General features: G+C 32.0%; 4 protein-coding genes across 26 annotated transcripts in view; 3 read left to right on the forward strand and 1 right to left on the reverse strand.

The window, feature by feature from the left end:
* Positions 1 to 497: 497 nt before the first annotated feature.
* LOC119600519 (protein asunder) lies at positions 498 to 3,009 on the forward strand. Its single transcript, XM_037950777.1, has 4 exons — positions 498 to 1,340; positions 1,413 to 1,714; positions 1,883 to 2,511; positions 2,574 to 3,009. The coding sequence occupies exons 1-4, from the start codon at positions 498 to 500 to the stop codon at positions 2,924 to 2,926; spliced, it is 2,127 nt and encodes a 708-aa protein (XP_037806705.1). The 3' UTR covers positions 2,927 to 3,009.
* LOC119600520 lies at positions 2,934 to 7,572 on the forward strand. The gene is made up of 3 exons (XM_037950778.1): positions 2,934 to 3,140; positions 3,197 to 3,594; positions 7,234 to 7,572. The coding sequence occupies exons 1-3, from the start codon at positions 3,074 to 3,076 to the stop codon at positions 7,474 to 7,476; spliced, it is 708 nt and encodes a 235-aa protein (XP_037806706.1). The 5' UTR covers positions 2,934 to 3,073; the 3' UTR covers positions 7,477 to 7,572.
* On the reverse strand, positions 7,512 to 13,900 carry LOC119600518 (nucleolar protein 6). Its single transcript, XM_037950776.1, has 8 exons — positions 13,778 to 13,900; positions 12,351 to 13,713; positions 11,996 to 12,284; positions 11,785 to 11,895; positions 11,035 to 11,714; positions 8,706 to 9,263; positions 8,238 to 8,641; positions 7,512 to 8,169 (listed from the first exon to the last, which is right to left on the reverse strand). The coding sequence occupies exons 1-8, from the start codon at positions 13,808 to 13,810 to the stop codon at positions 7,648 to 7,650; spliced, it is 3,960 nt and encodes a 1,319-aa protein (XP_037806704.1). The 5' UTR covers positions 13,811 to 13,900; the 3' UTR covers positions 7,512 to 7,647.
* A 1,326-nt stretch (positions 13,901 to 15,226) lies between these two features.
* Positions 15,227 to 16,255, forward strand: part of LOC119600552 (casein kinase I) — a 90,885-nt gene continuing 89,856 nt past the window's right edge. For 20 of the 23 annotated variants that reach the window (XR_005231148.1, XM_037950832.1, XM_037950834.1 and 17 more), the window contains exon 1: positions 15,227 to 15,361. The gene's annotated coding sequence lies outside the window, so the exon portion shown is untranslated. Of the gene's footprint in view, positions 15,879 to 16,255 lie in introns of all 23 variants that reach the window. The other 3 variants (XR_005231149.1, XM_037950855.1, XM_037950830.1) reach the window with 3 other exon arrangements.

Consider the following 16,255-nt stretch of genomic DNA (forward strand, 5'->3'; position numbering starts at 1 on the left):
ACAATTGGAAAATTTGGTTTTTCTTTTAACAAATTTATATTTTTATACAAGTTTGAAAATTTCAAAACAATGAAAGATATGATTTTTATTTATTTCATGTTAGCAGCACTTTATTTGTCTTTTTTTCTTAACAGTATTGCCATGACATTGAAGTACTTCCATTAAAATTTTAAGGAAATTTCTGTAATATATGTATTTGAAATAAACAAAATATATATTTTCGCAATATTTTTAAAAATTTAAAAGAAATATATTTTAAAAAACTTTCTGAAACTAGTTTTAAAAACTCCAAAAGTATATTCCTAAAAATGTTTACTCCCATTTTCCTGTATATCAAAAAATTCCCCTAATTTGGAAACAAAATATAGAATTGGTAACACTAATTTAAATAAAAACAAAACTGTTGCAACAGAAAAGTGTTTTTTCCTTAATTTTGTTAATTATTTACATGTTTTATTTAATTTTGCAACAGTAACTTACTCCAAAATAACATAAAAATGTATGATTTAAATCAGAAAACCATTTTCGTATTGGATCACACACAATACTTTAGTATTTCAAGTGAAGATTACATACCTTTAGATTTTCTCAAAGGTAAGACCGGTGGTGCAACGGATCAACCTATGCCAGCCTCAGCTGCTGGCAGTTCCACTGGCCTGCAGTTTAGTAAAAGTTTATGGACCTGTTCCGTTGAATCTTCCATAGAATATTGTCGCATTGTTTGGGATCTATTTCCGCGTGGAAAGTTAATACGTTTCATAGTAAGTGATACGGCGGCTCATATAGTGAATACTTGGAAATTTGCCACACAAAATATGTCTCACGTTTTAAATGCCATGGCATTGGTTGGGGTGCCACAACGTAATACACCCCAATCATCCGACTATTCAGTAATACATGGCTTAAGGGCGGCAATAGAAGCACTGGCTGAGCCGACGGAACATCAAATAAATTTAATGCAGGCCCAAGAGAACAATCCGAATATGGCTAATGAAAAAATACCGAATAAAGGCCGCGTAATATGTATAACTTCAGCACGAGATAATCCCAGTATGAAGAGTTTAGAGGATATTTTCCATAATGTCTTAATGCAGCAGAATACCTTGGCCATGACACAAAAGAAATTATTACATATAGATCATTGTCATTTAGTTATTATCAATATGGTGCCGTTGAATATAGAAACTTTGGTAACGAATCGCAGTAAAATGGAACTATCACCCTGTTTGTCTACGGAAATACACACCACTAGTGCGCCGGAAATCTCCAACAAATTGACACATTTGATAATGAGTCATTATGATTTGGCCAGTACCACAGTGACGGGAATACCCATGAAGGTAAGCATTTGTGATAACAAAATCAAAGATATATCATCTAATTTTCTGTTTTTTTTTTTTTTTTCTTCTTAGGAAGAACAAAATGCTAATTCTAGCGCCAATTATGATGTGGAAATCCTTCATGCTCGCAATGCTCACACAGCCATCTGCGGCAATGAAGCCTTATTGCCCACCAGCATTAAAGAGGGTGCCGAATATGAAACTGTTACCTTGAAATGGTGCACCCCTAGAGGTTGTGGTGCCTCCGACATGTCTGCTTGTCCACCCTGTTTGGCTCAACATCGTGTAACTCCGGTTGATGTCACCTCACGTCCTAGTTCTTGTTTAATTAATTTTTTGCTTAATGGTCGTTCGGTTTTATTGGAAATGCCCAGGTAAGCGAAGACTGAACTCTAGGCAATAATATAGTCCAGGCTAGACTATATACTAAGCTATGACAGATTATAGACTATAGATTATACTATAAACTAGACTAGACTATAGATTAGGTTATAGATTAGGCTATAATCTAAACTGAAGTCAAAATGTTTCTTTATTTGCAGAAAAACCGGTGGAAAAACCACCAGTCATTTACTCTCTGCTCGAGGTGGAGAAATTTTCATACATGCTCTACAAATAACACGCTCTTGTCTTGAAGATCCACCCTCAATATCCGAGGGACCTGGAGGTCGTATTGCTGACTATCGTATAACCGACTTTGCTGCATTCATTAAGGCCCATCGCTTCCTTCCCCTCAAGTCTAAGGCAAAACCAGAAGAAAATCTACACAAAGCCAGAGAACGTTTATACACACGATCACTCTATTTCCCTTTAACTTTAAGTACAACAATGGTTTTCAATTTACAACGCAGTGTACACTGGTTGCCAAATTTCTTGCGTAAATTAGCTAAAGAAGATATGGATAAAGCGGATGAAATACAATGTCAGCAAAATATTTACGAATTGTATACGGCCTCAACGAGAAGAGAACCGTTGCCGTTTCCCAACTTAAGTGCGAATCGTTTAAAAGGTCACAAGAAAATCGATCAATATAAATTGTTATGTGCCGAACTGGAGGTACTTATTAAAGGCTGTGCCAGTACACCCCACCATAAAGTTATATTGGAAAGTATACAGAATGTAAGAGCGGCTTGTGGTGATGCTACCATTAAATCGGAAACAGATTTGGCGCGTAAGTAAATGCTTATATAATAACTTAATTAATAGATAACAGAATTCTTATTGACATATTAGGTGACGCTGCTGGTAAATCTATTATAAGAGCTACCACCGATTCACCTTTATCGCCTCCGCATTCCATAGACACCAGCAGCTCTGGTAGTACGCAATTGCTAAAGGCTAGCAAACGTAGTTTTAGCAATGTGGGTCAACGTTCTCTCTTCGACATAGTGTCCAGTGTAGAACGTTCTCAATCGAATAAACGTGCCGACTTTTCAGGCCGTTTATGCACTCCTCTGGGACAAGTGGCTAAACTTTATCCTGATTTTGGCACCAAAGAAAAAGAGCCGGGCTCTACCAATGCCACACCCATAAAAGATGAAAATCTAGCAATTAAATTAGAAGTACCCGGCATACGCAGTAATTAAGTCTTAAAACTTGTTCAAAATTACAAAAATGTATTAAGAGAACACTTTCAAAACAAACAAAAATATTTTCAAAATATAAATTTCTTTTATAAAAATTAAATTCTTGTTTCTTTAATTCCTTTTTTTTCCTAAAACACATAAAAAATTATGTTACCAAATCCCTTGCCTAGAAAATTAACACAAATTTCCGAACAAGCTTTAGCTCCTCAACAAGGTAAAGTTAAGTAATCCTCTTAAACTCATTAAAAAATTGTCATTTTCTTCCTTCAGTTCCCTTAATTTTAGGCCAAGATTTATTTTTGCTAACCCAACAAGATGTACGCAAAATAGAGGATTCACGCTTATTTAGTTTGAGCAAATTAATGCCTAATGGTGATTTAAAACTCATAAATTTACAAGATCCTAACGATTGGTTGCTGCATTTATTAAATGGCGAAAATTTGTTAAATAATCATCAATTCCTCCAATTATTAGAATTTTTAAATGCCAAAAGAAAAGTGAATGAACAATGTCAACATTTGATAACAGCGCCATTTCAACAATGTTGTACAGGCATACCATCTTGTCCACAACCTATGGAGGTGTCTACGACTCAGTGCGAACACCCAGTGGTGGCTTCAATTGAACAACAACTACAATGGAATAAATGTGTCAATACCTCAACGCCAGTAAGTCTAATCTACAGAATAATATACAATGTAGTTGCTAATCTAATATATAGTCTAATCTAGATTATAGATTATACCATAGTCTAGACTAATGTCTAGTTTATAGTGTAGAATATTTTCTAGATTATTGCCTAGATTAAACTCTACTATAATCTAGTGTATAGCCAAGTCTAGTTTATGGTCTTCCCTATAATCAGGCTTATATATAATCTAGTCTAGTATATAATTTAGTCTATAGTCTAATCAATAGTCTAGCTTTTAGTATATCATGGTCTATAATATAGAATTTAGTATAGTCCACAGTCTAGTCTATCTTCTAGACTATAGTCTAATCCTATATTCTAGAATATAGTCTAGTCAATAGTCTAGACCTATAGTCTAGTTTATAGTCTAGTCTATAGCCAAATCTATAGTGTAGTCTAGTCTATTGTTTAGTCTATAGTCTAATATATTATCTAATTAGTCTATATATAGTCTAGTCTATAGTCTAGTCTATAGTCTAGTCTATAGTCTAGTCTATAGTCTAGTCTATAGTCTAGTCTATAGTCTAGTCTATAGTCTAGTCTATAGTCTAGTCTATAGTCTAGTCTATAGTCTAGTCTATAGTCTAGTCTAGTAGTCTAGTCTAGTAGTCTAGTCTATAGTCCTAGTCTATAGTCTAGTCATAGTCTAGTCTATGTCTAGTAGTCTATAGTCGTAGGTCCTATAGTCTTAGTCCTATTAGTCTAGTCTAGGTTTTTCTATAGTCTAGTCTTATAGTCTAGTCTATAGTCTAGTTATATGTCTAGTCTATAGTTCTAGTCTATAGTCTAGTCTATAGTCTAGTCTATAGGTCTTAGTCTATAGTCTTAGTCTATAGTCCTAGTCTTATAGTCTAGTCTAGTCTATAGTCTAGTCTATAGTCTAGTCCTATAGTCTAGTCTATAGTCTAGTCTATAGTCTAGTCTATATGTCTAGTCTATAGTCTAGTCTATAGTCTAGTCTATAGTCTAGTCTATAGTCTAGTCTATAGTCTAGTCTATAGTCTAGTCTATAGTCTAGTCTATAGTCTAGTCTATAGTCTAGTTCTATAGTCTAGTCTAGTCTAGTCTATAGTAGTCTATAGTCTAGTCTATAGTCTAGTCTATAGTCTAGTCTATAGTCTAGTCTATAGTCTTATGTCTAGTCTAGTCTATAGTCTAGTCTAGTCTATAGTCTAGTCTATAGTCTAGTCTAGTCTAGTCTATAGTCTAGTCTAGTAGTCTAGTCTATAGTCTAGTCTATAGTCTAGTCTATAGTCTAGTCTGTAGTCTAGTCTATAGTCTAGTCTATAGTCTAGTGTATAGTCTAGTCTATAGTCTAGTCTATAGTCTAGTCTAGTCTATAGTCTAGTCTAGTCTATAGTCTAGTCTAGTCTATAGTCTAGTCTATAGTCTAGTCTAGTCTAGTCTATAGTCTAGTCTGTAGTCTAGTCTATAGTCTAGTCTATAGTCTAGTCTATAGTCTAGTCTATAGTCTAGTCTATAGTCTAGTCTATAGTCTAGTCTGTAGTCTAGTCTATAGTCTAGTCTATAGTCTAGTCTATAATCTAGTCTATAGTCTAGTCTATAATCTAGTCTATAGTCTAGTCTGTAGTCTAGTCTGTAGTCTAGTCTATAGTCTAGTCCATAGTCTAGTCTGTAGTCTAGTCTATAGTCTAGTCTGTAGTCTAGTCTATAGTCTAGTCTGTAGTCTAGTCTATAGTCTAGTCTATAGTCTGGTCTATAGTCTTGTCTATAGTCTAGTCTATAGTCTAGTCTATAGTCTTGTCTATAGTCTAGTCTATAGTCTTGTCTATAGTCTAGTCTATAGTCTAGTCTATAGTCTAGTCTATAGTCTAGTCTATAGTCTAGTCTATAGTCAGTCTATAGTCTAGTCTATAGTCTAGTCTATAGTCTAGTCTATAGTCTAGTCTATAGTCTAGTCTATAGTCAGTCTATAGTCTAGTCTGTAGTCTATACTCTAGTCTATAGTGTAGTCTAGTCTATAGTGTAGTCTAGTCTATAGTCTAGTCTAGTCTATAGTCTAGTCTATAGTCTAGTCTATAGTCTAGTCTATAGTCTAGTCTATAGTCTAGTCTAGTCTATAGTCTAGTCTATAGTCTAGTCTATAGTCTAGTCTATAGTCTAGTCTATAGTCTAGTCTATAGTCTAGTCTATAGTCTAGTCTATAGTCTAGTCTATAGTCTAGTCTATAGTCTAGTCTATAGTCTAGTCTATAGTCTAGTCTATAGTCTAGTCTATAGTCTAGTCTAGTCTAGTAGTCTATAGTCTAGTCTATAGTCTAGTCTAGTCTAGTCTATAGTCTAGTCTATAGTCTAGTCTAGCTATAGTCTAGTCTATAGTCTAGTCTATAGTCTAGTCTATAGTCTAGTCTATAGTCTAGTCTATAGTCTAGTCTATAGTCTAGTCTATAGTCTAGTCTATAGTCTAGTCTATAGTCTAGTCTAGTCTAGTCTATAGTCTAGTCTATAGTCTAGTCTATAGTCTAGTCTATAGTCTAGTCTATAGTCTAGTCTATAGTCTAGTCTATAGTCTAGTCTATAGTCTAGCTATCTAGTCTATAGTCTAGTCTATAGTTAGTCTATGTCTAGTCTATAGTCTAGTCTATAGTCTAGTCTATAGTCTAGTCTATAGTCTAGTCTATAGTCTAGTCTATAGTCTAGTCTATAGTCTAGTCTATAGTCTAGTCTGTAGTCTAGTCTATAGTCTAGTCTATAGTCTAGTCTATAGTCTAGTCTATAGTCTAGTCTATAGTCTAGTCTATAGTCTAGTCTATAGTCTAGTCTGTAGTCTAGTCTATAGTCTAGTCTGTAGTCTAGTCTATAGTCTAGTCTATAGTCTAGTCTATTAGTCTAGTCTATAGTCTAGTCTAGTCTGTAGTCTAGTCTATAGTCTAGTCTATAGTCTAGTCTATAGTCTAGTCTATAGTCTAGTCTATAGTCTAGTCTATAGTCTAGTCTATAGTCTAGTCTATAGTCTAGTCTATAGTCTAGTCTATAGTCTAGTCTATAGTCTAGTCTATAGTCTAGTCTATAGTCTAGTCTATAGTCTAGTCTATAGTCTAGTCTATAGTCTAGTCTATAGTCTAGTCTATAGTCTAGTCTATAGTCTAGTCTGTAGTCTAGTCTGTAGTCTAGTCTATAGTCTAGTCTGTAGTCTAGTCTATAGTCTAGTCTATAGTCTAGTCTGTAGTCTAGTCTATAGTCTAGTCTATAGTCTAGTCTATAGTCTAGTCTATAGTCTAGTCTGTAGTCTAGTCTATAGTCTAGTCTATAGTCTAGTCTATAGTCTAGTCTATAGTCTAGTCTATAGTCTAGTCTATAGTCTAGTCTATAGTCTAGTCTATAGTCTAGTCTATAGTCTAGTCTATAATCTAGTCTATAGTCTAGTCTATAATCTAGTCTATAGTCTAGTCTATAGTCTAATCTATAGTCTAGTCTATAGTCTAGTCTATAGTCTAGTCTATAGTCTAGTCTATAGTCTAGTCTATAGTCTAGTCTATAGTCTAGTCTATAGTCTAGTCTATAGTCTAGTCTATAGTCTAGTCTATAGTCTAGTCTATAGTCTAGTCTATAGTCTAGTCTATAGTCTAGTCTATAGTTTTCTTCAAATTTTCCAGTTTCCTATGACCTACTCCCAAGGAACATCAACCACGGAAATTAACTGGCAACCTCTAGACGACAGAAAAAAAGAAAATATGCACAAGACCTGCTGTTGCTGCTGCTCTAAAAATCTATGTAATAAAAATACTAATACCCAAGAACAACAAAATGAATGTTGTCCTAGATCAGAAGAAATATTAGGAGCTAGAGAACAACTGAAAAGGAAAAAACTAAACTTTAACTTCAACTATTTAACGTAAACTAAATTATAACAAGAGAAAAACGCAATTTATAATTAAAAATTTTAAATTTATAAAAATTTCTATACAGAAACATTAGGGTATTATTAAAAAATTTAATAAACATTTACACATTTACTTAAACAAAATTAACTATGCAATAATGTTACATTATTAAGTTATTGTATTATTTTATTTTTTCGCCGTTTTTTTGAGAATTTTTTTTGATTTTACTTTAGTTTTTAATTGAGGTTTTGCTTTAGTTTTTATTTGTGGTTTTGCTTTTGATTCCGAGTTGGTTTTACTGACAATGGCAGGCTTCTTGTGGTGTTTACTTTTGGTGGCTAACACGGCTGGTTTCTTTTTAAAGGCGGGTTTTCCATTTTCTGACACTTTCGTGTCGTTTGCTCCAAAGTAACGACCTTTGTTAGTGGTTGTGTTTTGGGTTTTATTTTGAGTTTGCTGTTCATTGGCCTGTCGAATAAACTCTAAAGAGCCCATGCGTAAGTAGAAATCTTTTAGAATGAATTTAAAATCTTCGATTAAAACTTCTTTTTTAGCTTGCACGCGTTTGTGGTCCGATGTTAAAGAGCAGCCATTGACGTCATTGACTTTGAATTCCTTAGCATTGAAGGCGGTAGGTTTCCAAATGACAGCTATCTCTTTGCCGCCACAAGGATTATAGAAAAAGGCTGCAAAATCTGAATAGGCTTCCTGTTAGGAGAAAAAAAGGAGTTGTTAATCTCTGAAAATTTTTGATAATGGTAATACAAAAACATTACCCTTAATTTTTGCACAGCATTTGCTACGAAATTACTACCAGCCAAAGGCATATGCCAATTGGGCTTGGTAAACTCCACAAAGGATGAACCAAATTCCAAGTTTAAAGTATTGGTTACTTGATCGGGTTTCAGTTGTATAACAAAGTCGTAACCTTGCGTGGGAGCCTTAAATACTTTAGCCGGCTTTATGAAAGTTAAGCAGGAAGACAGAAGGGTTGATTCTATAATTTCTAAAGTCTGACGGGCCAGTAAAGTAACTCGTGCTAAAACATGAACATTAGGTTGCTGTTCCGTACTCCAAATCTTGCCATAATGTTTCTGATCATAAGAAGTAACAATACAAAGTGGCGGGAATGTATCACGTTCGGTAGAGAAACGTTGTTCCAAGTCGGAAATATCAGTTTCTAAAACAAGCAAATTAAAGTTATTTTCTTTATAAAAGTAAAAAACTATATTCTTAATAATTACCCTCCATAGCATTATTGAAATTCAACAAAAACAATTCCGATTTCCAGTCCGTATTGGCCAACAACTGCAGAAATCTTATAAAACCAATTTGTGGTGAATTAGTTATGCACTTGGCCGCTGTCTTCAAATATTGGGCAGCTACCATCAATTCTGTACATTCTTCAGGCCAAAGACCATTGTCTATAAGTTGACTGTATAGCCATCTTTTGGCTATCATAACAGTGGGTCCAAAAGATGAATGATTCTGATAGAGTGCCTTTAAGGCTCCCGTTACTTTGGGTAAAATATAATGACGTTTCTCGAGAGCAATACTTTCTGCACAGTCTACATGAGTTGTTATACCCTTATCGGTTTTTTCCTTCTTCAGCAGACCCACCTCTTTGGGATGGGCTATTTCTAGATTGAAACAATAGCCCTGTTTTAAAATCATCACACCATCATAGGTGACTCTGCAGGGAAGTTTGTATTTTTCCTGCACCAATTCGGCAATTTGTATGTAAAATGCAGTTTTGAGAGCACGCAAAGCGGTCAGTTCACCTGGCCATTTGCCACTTTGTCCTGGAAATAAATAAAAGTTTTAATAAGTAAATTAAGGACAATAAAAATATTTTTTGTGAACATTTTTAATGAAAATTTTTGGTGATGAATTTTGAGGAAAATTTTGACCAAAAAATAGTGAAAAAACTTTTGGCAAGTTTTTGGCGAAAATTTTTGATATAAATTTTTAGTGAATCTTTTATATGAAAATTTCTAGTGAAAATTTTTGGTGAAATCTTGTAGGTGAAAATTTATGGTGAACATTTTTAGTGAAAATTTTTGGTGAAATCTTTAGTGAAAATTTTTGGTGAAATTTTTAGTAAAAAATTTTTGGTGAAATTTTTAGTAAAAAATTTTTGGTGAAATTTTTGGTGATATTTTTAGTGAAAATTTTTAGTGAAATTTTTTGGTGAAATTTTTAGTGAAAATTTTTGGTGAAATTTTTATTGAAAATTTTTGGTGAAATTCTTAGTGAAAATTGTTGGTGAAATTTTTTGGTGAAATTTTTAGTGAAATTTTTAGTGAAAATTTTTGGTGAAATTTTTAGTGAAAATTTTTGGTGAAATTTTTAGTGAAAATTTTTGGTGAAATTTTTAGTGAAAATTTTTGGTGAAATTTTTAGTGAAAATTTTTGGTGAAATTTTTAGTGAAAATTTTTGGTGAAATTTTTAGTGGAAATTTTTAGTGAAAATTTTTGGTGAAATTTTTAGTGAAACATTTTTGGTGTAATTTTTAGTAAAACATATTTGGTAATATTTTTGGTGAAAATTTTTAGGAGAAAATTGTAGGTGAAAACTTCAAGCGAAATATTCGTTACCCAATTGTATAAATTTTTAGTGAAAATTTTTGTTGAAAGTTTTAAGTGAAAATTGTAACTGATATTTTTGTGAAATTTTTAGCGAAAAATTTTAGTGAAAGTTTTTGTTGAAATTTTTAGTGAAATTTTATTTAACACTTTTAGTGAAATATTCCTTACCCAATTGGCGAAAATTTTTGATATAAATTTTTAGTGAATCTTTTATGTGAACATTTCTAGTGAAAATTTTTGGTGAAATCTTGTAGGTGAAAATTTATGGTGAAAATTTATAGTGAAAATTTATGGTGAAAATTTATAGTGAAAATTTATGGTGAACATTTTTAGTGAAAATTTTTGGTGAAATCTTTAGTGAAAATTTTTGGTGAAATTTTTAGTAAAAAATTTTTGGTGAAATTTTTAGTAAAAAATTTTTGGTGATATTTTTAGTGAAATTTTTTGGTGAAATTTTTAGTGAAATTTTTTGGTGAAATTTTTAGTGAAAATTTTTGGTGAAACATTTATGGTGAAATTTTTAGTGAAAATTTTTGGTGAAATTTTTAGTGAAAATTTTTGGTGAAATTTTTAGTGAAAATTTTTGGTGAAATTTTTAGTGAAAATTTTGGTGAAATTTTTAGTGAAAATTTTTGGTGAAATTTTTAGTGAAACATGGTGAAATTTTTAGTGAAACATGGTGAAATTTTTAGTGAAACATTTTTGGTGTAATTTTTAGTAAAAAATTTTTAGTAAAACATATTTGGTAATATTTTTGGTGAAAATTTTTAGGAGAAAATTGTAGGTGAAAACTTCAAGCGAAATATTCGTTACGCAATTGTATAAATTTTTACTGAAAATTTTTGTTGAAAGTTTTGAGTGAAAATTGTAATTGATATTTTTGTGAAATTTTTAGCGAAAAATTTTAGTGAAAGTTTTTGTTGAAATTTTTAGTGAAATTTCATTAAAAATTTTATTTAACACTTTTAGTGAAATATTTCTTACCCAATTGTATAACTCCATACTGTATATGATCCGAGAAAAGTTGCTCCTTAATACACCTGGCCCTGGGTAAAATAGGTTGTGGTTCACAATACCGCAAAACTGGTGATATACCCGCTATAGATACAATCTCCAAAGGCAATTCCTTTAAACCATTCAATTTTCTAGCCAAATCATCAAATTCTCTTATCACCTGCAGGGCGGTAGCTTCCGCATTAGTGTCTTGGTTTAATTTTTGCTTATTCAATCTTAAATTGTCCACTTTGAAAGATTTTGTCAACTCAACTACGGACTCAAATTCACCAGCTATATATTCCACATCCTTGTCTTCGAGTTGGAAATGATGTTGCAACAAATACAAAACAATACTGCGCACTATTAAACGTTTCTTGCTGAGATCATCACTGGCAGCAGCCCATACCACGGACTCGGTTATGCTGCCATCTTGAAAACGTCTCAATTGAGCCTTTTCTCCCCAGAAAGCACGGAATTTAGCGGCTTCATCATCTATGGATTCAGGACCTTTGTCGAGTATTTCGTAGGCCTGTTCAGGATTGAGGATTAGACCTAGGTGAAGATGTTGTGGAGCAGCAGCGGCAGATTCATTAACACTCCAGGGTGTGGTCAATTGTTCTAGGGGTAACATAAATTCTACACGTTTAGAGAGACCTTTTTGCAGCAGACTAAGGGAATTAAGGGTAAATATTTTGGTAAATTAATTAATTGTAAAGGTGTTTAACAGATTTTTCATACCTGGTAACTACTTTCAATAGTTGTGGATAGGCATAGCCGGCATAATTGTATTTGTCAGCTGGTGTTACATGCATTTCAAGGATTTGTTCTATAGCATCGGGATTGTTGATTCTAAAATTGATATAAGAGAAAAAAAATTATTTGGTGAAAATTTGAAAGAAAGTATTTGGTGAAATTTTTTAGTGAAAATAAAAAAATATACTCAACTCACTTCAAAATATGATCCATTTGTGAATAAAGCGGCAATTTGGACATAAACAACAATTGGAAACTATTCAATTTCATATCGTTCAACATGTCCACCGCCAATTTAGCCTCCAAACAAATTCTCTTATAAACATCAAGACTAACATTCGAACAGATATTGTAAAAGCCGGTAACATCGATGAATACTACAGGATAATAGGCATGAAATTGTTCCAATGTTGGTTGATTGGCTATAGCGACGGTATTGTTGCACAAAGTAATACCCTTGTTGTTTTCATGCCAGGAGGAAAAAGCTAAATAAATGATATACATATAACAAAAAATTTAATTTAAAGAAAAGTTTTTTTCATTGAACTCACCCAAATGATTCCAAACATTACGGGCCACCTGATAACTGCTCATATTGCTATGCAATTTACGTTGCTTAAATAAATACGCTATAAACATGGCTAACATATGGGCATTAAAACCACCATAACCCACATCTAGCTGGCGTTGACGCAGCCATACCTTGAGTAGCACTAAACCCTCCTGAAAGTTTTTATGTTGCTCAAATACTTCCTTTAGAAGCTTTTGATTTGCATGCATTGTCAAATCAAATAATATATTGGCATTATAATTGGGTGTGGCTAAGGGTGCTGAGTCGTCATCGGTGCTATCAAACAGGCTAGAACGTATGTTATTATTCCAGGGTACAAAACGGTTAAGTTTAAAGGAGTTTTGCTCACAGCCTATAAAAATACGTATAGCTAATTTTTGTGACAAATTTTTGCCCGCCTCGGCTGGGGGAGTAATTTCCAAGAACGGTTTCAAGGGATTATTGTTGTAATAATTGAATTTAAGATGCTCCTCCTTTAAACCAGCTATTAGTTTAGATTCCAATAGTTTTTGTGTTAAATAAGTCAAATAATATGCTCTTTTCTGATCATACTGTAGATTAAGATAATTTTCCTTTTGCCAACATTCCTCCGGCATGAGGACAGCTATATCTGCCTGCAATTTGGGACCCAACAAAGTCTGTGTATTACAGGCTCCCAATAAAAATGGTTCTGTGGTGGGTTTAATGAACTGAAACTGGAATATTTTTTGTTGCTGCACTTTTAAGGCTTGTAGATTAATAGGTACCGCTAGCTGGGATTTCTTAAGCCACATTAATTTATCAATATCTTGTTTTTCCGTCTGATTTTTTAAACTTTTCACAAAACTCTTAAACTGTTCCATAAAAGTGTTGATGTAATTGTTATATTTATCTTTAATCTTAACTTCTTGCAACATTTCCTTAACTTGCAGACGAAAGATGTTGGAGTGGAAAAGATTGCGTGTCTCTTTCAATTCGTTTATCTCCTCCAAAGTGGGAGCTTTTATTTTTTCCGGGGCAAAGGGATTATTGCCTTTAGCTTTTTTATTTGGCTTTACTTCTACTCCCTCGGCAGGCTTTCTTTTTGTGGCTTGGACCAACGTTTGTTTTTCTTCTTCCTCTTCTTCCTTGTCCGAAAAACCATCATCACTACCACTATCTTCTTCTTCCTCCTCTTCATCTTCGGAGGGCTGCTCGTTCTGTTGCTCAATTTCACTATCACTTTCCTCACTGGTACCATTTTCTATCATAGAATCGTAGCCCTCATTATCCAGCAACATTTCATCATCAGATTCCTGCTGCTGTGGTTTTTTTACAGCGCTCTTTTTGGTCACCAACATTTTTGATGGTTTTTGTAAAGAATTCTATAAAAATGAAATAGATTTTTTATTTCTCTGATTTTAATTTATAAAATATTATAATATATACCTTTTTATTTAAAGATTTTTTAGTTTTAGTCATATTTTTAAAGAAAAATATTCAATAATTTTCACAAAATTTTTAAAAAATCAACTTGTTACGCACGTGTAGTTAAAAAGGAATGAAAATCACTCAATCATTGCTCTCTTAAATTGAGTGAAAAAAATGTAAACACAGAGATGCATTTAATGAAAACAATTGTTAAGTTGGAATACAGTAAAGGCGACAACCACAAAGGTAATGTTTAAAATTATAGAGGTAATATATTTTGTTTAAATATTGTTGATTTTTTTAAAGATTCAGCAATTATTTTTTATTTTTACAAATTTATATTACTATAAAACTCTAATATTAATGATAATCAATAGATTTTTTGTGTAATTAAAGCCGCGGCAATTGCAATCATTGTGTATGAACTGTATGAAAAGTTAAGCAGGTAATGCAGTGTAAATATGAGGGTAGTGCAGTTATTTGTTTACAATCTTTTACTTTTTATTTAATTCTTAGGGAAGTGATCATAAAAGTAAATGATATAGGGTCTAGACTATAATGTATTGACTATAATTTAGGAAAATATTTTAGTAATTGTGTAATTATTTCGTAAAGAAATCTATATGTATTTTATTTCGCGATTTTCTTTCCTAAATTATATGGCAACTTTTTTTTACAAATTTTCTTCCATTCTCTTTCCTGATATGTCGAATGAAAAAAGTTTAGCCGTCGTTAGGTTTTTAATAACATTTTCAAAGAAATCTAGTCCGCTAAGATAGTTAAAAAATTAACACTGACTTTTTTAAAGAATATTCTCTAAAAAAAGTCGATAAAATATTGAGTTTCGTTCATTTAAATTTAATGTTTTCCAAGCTTTTGCTTATTCTTATTGGTTGGCTAAAAGCCGGCGTTGTTGCTTGCACTTGCAAACGCCGTTCATATAAACATTTCGTCGACCCAGATTTCTGTTGTCAACTGTCTGCGTTGTCAACGAAGTGCTTTTTCGACGCGAAAAAATTTAACATCGAAACAGTAATTTTTTTTTTCTAAGAAATTAATGATTTTAAAATAATGGGTTCTATGTGTTTTAGATGAAAACGTTTTTCTCTTCCTAGGAGTGGAGGCACAATTGCATGGGGGCTAGGTGAACTAATAGACCGATTTTCAATAGGATTTATCAAATTATCTTGAACATTACGACCTTTTGTTTGATTACAAGATTTAGAAAAATCATAGCAAGCCCACTATAGGGGTATAGGGTATAAAAACAGGCTTTTAAAATATTAAGAAATATTGCATTATTTTCAGGACTTCATCATTGTTCATCATTATAAATCTACCGAATTTAGAATAAATAAGAATTTTTTATAGTATATAAAACATTTTTTCTTTGAAAATTGAAAAATATTTTTCTTGTTGCTTTTTTACGAGAAATACGCGTTTTTTCAATTTGGTGCTTTTTGAAATCTTAAAGTAGACAACGCTGGCAACTGTGGCCAAGACAGTTGTGTCTGCTGATTTTGCATTGTGGTAGATAAATTTTGTATTTTTCGGTCTTTAAAGACCAGAAAAATTATAAAAACTATTAAAAAACAAACGACGGTAATAATAAATTATTGAAATTAATAAACAAAATAAATTCGAAAACAAAAAGGTGTAGTTATATTACAAAAAAAGATCAGAGAAAATTTCAACTTCCTCGTTTTCTTTATATTTCTTTTTTTTTACTTGGGTCACTTTTTTTCTTTGCTGTGGTTCGATATATAAGTTTGATGTAACAACAACAATAACGTTATACACCAAAAACGGAGTGTTTTATTATTAAATCCGTAAAAGAGTGAAAGAGATGACGCTAGTGTAGAGAATAAAGAAAAGTGTTGTACATACAGAAAAATTACTAAGATATTTTGTGAAAAAAAAAAACGAAACGAAATGAAAATTCAATGGAAAACAAGTGTATAAAAGAAAAATTTACAACAAGAAAGAAAATCTAATAAATTTAAACTTAAATAAAAACTACTAGAAGATCTTTTTATAAAATATTGAAAAAAATATGTTTTAGAACAGTGTTTGTAAAAGAAATAAAAAATTAAAATTGGGCTACCGGCTTTATAAAGTGGTAACTATAATATGCATTGTCTATCAATGGGATTTTATGTTTCTATTTATTTTTTGTTAGCTAAGACTTAACATTTTCTTAAAATGTTTATGAAATTAAAAAAAGAAATATGTAAAGAAGTATTTATCTAATACATTAGAAAGTTTTTTAATTATTTAAATAGATTTTTAGAAAATAATATATTTTACTAAAATGTGTTGATTAAAATTGTCATATTTTTCGCAACACTGGTTGCTGATTTGTCAAGTGGCAACTCCTTGTTTTTGTTAAAGTGTTACCAATTGGGATTTTATTTTTCAATTCCTATTTTCTTAAGAGAAATATTCCACAAAAATCCTATTATTTAAATGAAGGTGTGGATAGATATGATTTTCGCC

Source organism: Lucilia sericata, unplaced genomic scaffold (genome assembly GCF_015586225.1).
Source record: "Lucilia sericata isolate MDLA Ls3-8-SP2 unplaced genomic scaffold, ASM1558622v1 Contig000116F_arrow, whole genome shotgun sequence".
NCBI classification, from domain to species: domain Eukaryota; kingdom Metazoa; phylum Arthropoda; class Insecta; order Diptera; family Calliphoridae; genus Lucilia; species Lucilia sericata.

Coding starts and splice junctions, on each gene's coding strand:
- LOC119600519 (XM_037950777.1), top strand. CDS start 498: ATGTATGATTTAAATCAGAAAACCATTTTCGTATTGGATCACACACAA. Junction 1,715..1,882: donor GTTTTATTGGAAATGCCCAG/GTAAGCGAAGAC, acceptor CTTTATTTGCAG/AAAAACCGGTGGAAAAACCA. Junction 2,512..2,573: donor ATCGGAAACAGATTTGGCGC/GTAAGTAAATGC, acceptor TTGACATATTAG/GTGACGCTGCTGGTAAATCT.
- LOC119600520 (XM_037950778.1), top strand. CDS start 3,074: ATGTTACCAAATCCCTTGCCTAGAAAATTAACACAAATTTCCGAACAA. Junction 3,141..3,196: donor AGCTTTAGCTCCTCAACAAG/GTAAAGTTAAGT, acceptor TTCTTCCTTCAG/TTCCCTTAATTTTAGGCCAA. Junction 3,595..7,233: donor GTGTCAATACCTCAACGCCA/GTAAGTCTAATC, acceptor CAAATTTTCCAG/TTTCCTATGACCTACTCCCA.
- LOC119600518 (XM_037950776.1), bottom strand. CDS start 13,810: ATGACTAAAACTAAAAAATCTTTAAATAAAAAG. Junction 12,285..12,350: donor TAATGTTTGGAATCATTTGG/GTGAGTTCAATG, acceptor TCATTTATTTAG/CTTTTTCCTCCTGGCATGAA. Junction 11,715..11,784: donor CTATTGAAAGTAGTTACCAG/GTATGAAAAATC, acceptor TAATTCCCTTAG/TCTGCTGCAAAAAGGTCTCT.